This window comes from Trichechus manatus, unplaced genomic scaffold, assembly GCF_000243295.1.
Source record: "Trichechus manatus latirostris isolate Lorelei unplaced genomic scaffold, TriManLat1.0 scaffold00107, whole genome shotgun sequence".
NCBI classification, from domain to species: Eukaryota; Metazoa; Chordata; class Mammalia; order Sirenia; family Trichechidae; genus Trichechus; species Trichechus manatus.
In genome coordinates this window covers 2,280,679-2,286,751 of record NW_004444043.1, presented here as the reverse complement: position 1 = coordinate 2,286,751, position 6,073 = coordinate 2,280,679, and the positions used below count along the sequence as shown (strand labels likewise).

Sequence of the window (6,073 nt, the reverse complement as noted above, 5' to 3'; positions counted from 1 at the left end):
GAAGAATGGGGCATCAGGATTGGAGAAAGACTCATTAACAACCTGAGATATGCAGATGACACAACTTTGCTTGCTGAAAGTGAAGAGGACTTGAAACACTGTTGAAGATCAAAGACTGCAGCCTTCAGTATGGATTATACCTCAATATAAACTATATATATATGTATGTGTATATATATGTATATATAAAACACACACATATATACAAAGACAGGGAGAGAGTACTTGGGTGGCACAATTGGTTAAGTGCTTGGCTACTAACCAAAAAAGTTGACAGTTCGAATCCACCCAGAGGCACCTCAGAAGAAAGGCCTGGTGATCTACTTCTGAAAGATCACAGCCATTGAAAACCCTACTGTAATCTACATGGGGTTGTCATGAGTTGGAATTAACTGGACAGCAACTGGAGATATATATATATATATATATATCCCCTACTTGTATCAGTCAGCTAGGGTTCAGTCTTATTAATACTTTCTACTACTTCTCTGATTGAACTCTGGCTGACTGATCCTGGTAGGCTGGTGAATGATCTTGACTTGTGGATTGAAGATGGTATGTTTCCTGTCGTCTTTTGTCACAGTCTTCCTTTCTGGACCCTGGGAACATTCAGTGAAATCTGTGAAAGAGTAAATCCGTCTCTATCTTTCAACCCCACAAGAAAAAAAATATGTGGTATCAGCAGAGAGTGGGAAGACAATATGGATGGAAATGAACACTTCCAACCCAGGGAGGCAGCATAAGCTGCTGGGTTTGAGTTCTAGTGGATCTACAACTTACATACTGTGTGAGGCTGGGCAAATTATTTACCCTCGCTGGGCCTGTCTCCTCATCCATTAGAAGAGATAATATTAGTACTTACCTCATAGGGTGTGTGAAAATTAAACGAGTTAGCATATGCAGCGTACAGAACAGTATGAGCTTTATATGCCTTTGCTTGTTATTATTATTGTTACTTCATCATGGCAGGGCATGTATTTTTTTCAAGGGCATGTTTCAATTTTATCCAACTTCTTAGGGACTGAAAACCCATGTTAGAAGTTCTCTATTGATCTTCAGGCTTTTCCTATTCTATCTCATCACCCACTCCTCTTCTCTTTGACCCCATCTTGCATCTTCTCTTTTTAAATTTTGTTTTGGGTCAAGAAAGGGAAACTGGTGAGTGGGGAAGAGAGCAGAGGTACAGGAGCAAGGGAAAGGGAAGAGGTTAAAAAAAAAAAGAGTTTCCGCTAACTTCTTTCCTTACATCATCAAGGCTTGTCAGAATCTAAACAGAAAGGAAGATATGCCACACTAGGAAAAACCAATGAACTTGACTGGAGGTGGTTCGTGTTGGTGTCAGGCCCCCACAGATAACTCTGATCTGGGTAGAGTTTAGGAGCCCTGGTGGCGCAAATAGTAAACTGAAAGTTTGCTGGTTCAAATCCACCCACAAAGACCTGGCAATGCTTCCCTGAAGATTACAACCAAGAAAACCCTATGGGGCAGTTCTACTCTGTCACACGGGGTTGCTGAGTTGAAAACAACTTGACGGCACCTAGCAACAACAGCAACAGGTAGAGTTTACAGATTCTAACTTTGTGGGGCTCTGTGCTCAGACCTACTGCAAAGGGGGTAGAATGACCGTGGGGAGAAAGAGCAAGTATCGTTCTTATCCTACAATCGAGCTCTTTCATTTTCCTTAAAAAGAAGTATGTTTTTCCACTTAGGTTCTGGTATATTCTTCTCTGGTCTTCCCTGGAACAGCTCACCTTTTCTGGCTTTACCAGATAGGAGAAGCCTTCTGAATGCAGCTGTTTGTTTGAGCTGATAGCGGGGCCCCGAGCAGACATGTATCCATTCGTTTTAGAAGACAGCCTCTTCCCGTCCCACTGGAGATCCTTCTTGCCAAAGTGGCTGCTGTCTGGCAACCAGACACTCTAGGATGGTCAAGTTGCAAATGTCACCACACAAATGACAGTTCCAAGGACTGAAGTCAACTATGGAAATGCCAAACCTTAAATGTCCCTCAAATACATGTTTTCCCGACTAGTGGCTTGCCACAGAAATAAACAGCAATTATGCAAAAGTGGGTCCTCCCGTCTCTATTCCCCTCCCAGTATTCCAAAACCATTACATGCAGTGCTTTGTGATAAAAAGATGTCTCGGTGAGGCCCACTTAGTATTTCAAAGCATAGAAATGAAAGACAGTGGGGCACATCTGCCACAGAACCACTAAATGACAGAATCACCACTGGCCTAGTTTTCTGAGTCACTGTGACAGACACAAAGGGATTGCTTTTAAAGCCGCTGATGACACATCAAGAAGAGGGGAGAAGATGTCTCTGCTTTTAGAAAAGAGACTTAAAGAATCTGACTTTCTGACTTGGAAATATAAGTCTTGAATTCAGAATTTTTTTTTTTTAAGATAGTGCACAGAAAATGAAAGGCAAATGCCAGGGCACCTACCTGAAACCCCATGATAGAGACACTTACCCAACAGTCTGTGAGTGCACCAGCGGAGAGAATGGGGCACACTTTTGCTATTTAGGGTGCTGGGGATGGTGTCAGTGACTGCAGGGGAAACATCTCACCCTGGAGCAATGAGCCAAAGAAAACATTACTATTTAACTATTATGGGCTGCTGTAATTCCGTCTCCTCGCCATGAACAGCAAATGAGTCAAGCTAACTAATGTGGAAGTTTGGACTCCTTTTTCTCTTGAGGAGCCCCAGGAGAATTTTCATAGTGTCTTTTTGCTCACACAGCCCAGTTCTTCTTTTCTTGCTTGTGCAGTTACTCATACAGCTCTGGACCCTGATGAGATCTGGAGGAATAAGAGATGAACTCTCACAAAGAACAGGGCCAGCTTTTGATGATTCTGTGAGAGAAGAGAGAGCTTCTGGGGGACCTTTGATGTCTTTAACTAATTTGTCCGTTGGACAGGCTGGTAGCTCACGTTGTATGAAACTTGCATACACCTCCCAAATGCAAGGAAAAATAAGTAAATAAAACCCCACCATGATTCCAAGTCTTTCATAGAAGCAAACAAATCCACAAACAAAAACGTTAAATCCATACTATGTCTCATTGAGTCTCTGTATTGGTAAGAGTCCCTGGGACAGTCCCCTTTTGGGATTGTTGCTTTGTATCAAAATTTTTTTTTTTTTTTTTTTACTTACTAGACTGTATATTGGAGCCCTGGTGGTGATTGAGAGTTATGGCTGCTAATCAAAAGGTTGGCCGCTTGAATCTACTGGCCGCTCCTTGGAAGCCCTATAGGGCAATTTTACTCTGTCCTGTAGGGTTGCTATGAATCGGAATCGGCTTGACAGCCACAGTTTTGGTTTGACTTTTGGTTTAGGCTGTATGTTAAATGAGTCAATGACTGTAGACCTTAAATGAAAAGTAGAATGATTAAATGCACCAGTTTAAGTTTTGATGCCTTATGGAGTGGGCAGACTTAAGAAATAAAAAAGTCCCATTTCACTTGAATTTGGATAAACTATAAATAATTTTTTTAGTATTAACATGTCCCAAATATTTGCATGGATCATATGTATACTAAAAATATTCATTGTTCATCTGAAATGCTTATACTAAAAATATTTGTTGTTTATCTGAAATTCAAATTTAACATTACAGTAAGTCCTGTCTTTTATCTGGCAGCTCTACTGCCATGCTGTGTTTAAATTGGAAGACTGTAAGTGGCTCTTTGTTGTGGGTAGGTGTCTTTGAGTTGATTTCGACTCGTCGTGACCCCCTGTGAGGGCGTATAACAGCCTTATACGGTTTTCTGCGTTGTAATCTTCACAGGGGAGCCCTGGTGGCACAGTGGTTAAAGTACTCGTCTGCGAACCAAAAGGTCACCTGTGGGAGAAAGATGTAGCAGGCTGTTATTGTAAAGATGTACAGCCTTGGAAACCCTATGGGTCAGTTCTACTCTGTCCTTTAGCGTTGCTATGAGTTGGAATCGACTGGACAGTAGTGGGTTAGTGAGTTTTTAATCTTTACAGGAGCAGATTGCTACGTCTTTCTCCTGTGGAGCCGCTGGGTAGGTTCAAACCACCAATCTATTAGCAGCACCGCACACCACTGTGTGAGTCACCAGCAACCCCCATCCACTGCCCCTGACACACTGAGTGAGCCCCAAGCCACAAGCTTCTTTCTTCTTCTCATCTATTAATCCTTTACCAATGCCTCTGATGGCCAACAGGAAGCCAGCTGGCAAAAGGCCTTAGGAAATGTAGTTTTCAGACTGTCAGCAGTGCCCAGTACGGAAGAGTGGGTATAAATCTGGAAGACATAAATAGCATGTTCTGCATTATGAATGTGTAGGCAGATCAGGCGGTGAGTGCTAGAGCTATTACTTGAGCCCAGTCAGTGCTCTGCACCTCAGTGATAGAGAAGGCATTATGAAGACTACTCCCATAACCTCCTGAAAAGACTGGATATAAAAACATGGCCCCAGGAAAACAATATGTGCTAAACTAAAAGGCTGGGGTTCTTTGTACTTTAAAGCCCATTAAGGCGGATGAAGAGCCTGCCCAGGCAAGGTAACTGTTGTCATTAATACACAATTATGGCATGTTAAGTACCTGAAAAATAATATGGATTTCTGCTATACTGGGAGTGAGGGGTGAAGATAGGAAGGGAGAAAGAACAAAAAACAGGACACATATGATGTTGTCAACAGAGTTGTGAGGAGTTAAGGGGGATGGGGAGGCAAAGCAAGCAGCAAGAAGATCTAGGGTCAGAAAGAAATCTGGACGTATTATTAGGGTGGAAAAAAGGAAGAAAAGATTTCTGGAAGAGTCTGCTGCCAGGGACAGAGAAGGGAAGGATGAGAGACCAGAATGGACGCACAGAGCTTGACAGGTTGACTGTCAGCCAGCAGTGCTTACCAGAAAGCCTCAATTATAAGCCAGCAAAAGTCACCAAGATCCCAAGGACAAACATCAGAGGAATGGCAACCAAGTGCATATGGTGCCTCAGTTCCCCAAAGATGATTAGACCCCCCAAAGATTGAAGACATGCACAGCTCCAAGAGACAGACTTTGAAGTAAGCACAATTCTTGTTTGACCACTGATGCCCCAAAACCTCCCCCCGCCCCCCACCTCTCGGCTGACACCATGAATTAGAGAATTGCCTTTGCCCACCTTTTTACGTGACTTGATGTAGTATGTGTTTCCCAGGATTCCAAATTATTTAATTTTCTAGAACCAAGGAGTGGCGGTTGCTTGAAATTGTCTGGCTTCTTCCTTTGGCAGTTTTTGAGATTCTTCCTACCCCCAACCAGGAGCCCTGTCCCAAAAATAAATAAGTGAATGAAATAAACACTTCAAGTTCTCTGTTCCACCAATTCTCCCTTCATTTCCTAAGGTAGCAGAGACACACAAAGGTTATACAGTCAGAGACCAAGCTCTCTTTCATTGACTTCCACGGGAAATTCTCAACAGGAGCTCCTCTATATGGCTATAGAAATCAATCTAGAAATTTCCCAGAGGGGAAGTGAAAATGTAGCTAAAGAAACCCACAGTTAGTTTTGGGGGAAAGTTTTTCTTTTGCTCAGGATTGATTTGCCCCCACTTCACTTGGGGTGCTCAGTCAGTGGTGATTCTCAGCTCCAGGCAGAATAGCATCTATCTTCAGTGGATGCAGAGCTGACTGTGGGGACTTTTCCAACGGCAGCCGTGCTTCAGTCAGCTCAGAGCCATTAGCAGTGTCTGGGTCTCCCCCCTCTTCCTTTTTGCAAATGCAGTTCTTCTTCCTCTTTTGCTCTTGTAGCCTTTCAGCACCTGTTAAATCAATTCTCGAAATTAAATTCCCTCTGCTTGAATTACCTAGAATGGTTTCCATCTACTGTTTTCCTGACGGGATACACCAAAATACAACATGGCAAATCAAAGGCAAAAGCAGTGCAGCTTTAAAAATTTTGTTATTGTAGGTGTGATTATCAATTAAGGAAGTCTTTATTATAATCCTCTTTCAAAGGGTTGTACCATGGAATAACTTTATAGGTGTCACAAACTTATAATCAGCACCATCTCGGATGTCAGAAAATAAAACTAAGACCTGCAGTCAAGAGTAAACC

The 6,073-nt window shown here is 42.5% G+C and overlaps 1 protein-coding gene across 1 annotated transcript in view; it reads right to left on the bottom strand.

Annotated features, from left to right (window-relative positions):
• LOC101352391 (putative spermatogenesis-associated protein 31D4) overlaps window positions 1-6,073 on the bottom strand; it is a 147,288-nt gene that overhangs the window by 14,419 nt on the left and 126,796 nt on the right. The window contains 1 exon segment of the mRNA XM_023737766.1: window positions 1,752-1,919. Coding sequence (XP_023593534.1) covers window positions 1,752-1,919 — 168 coding nt within the window.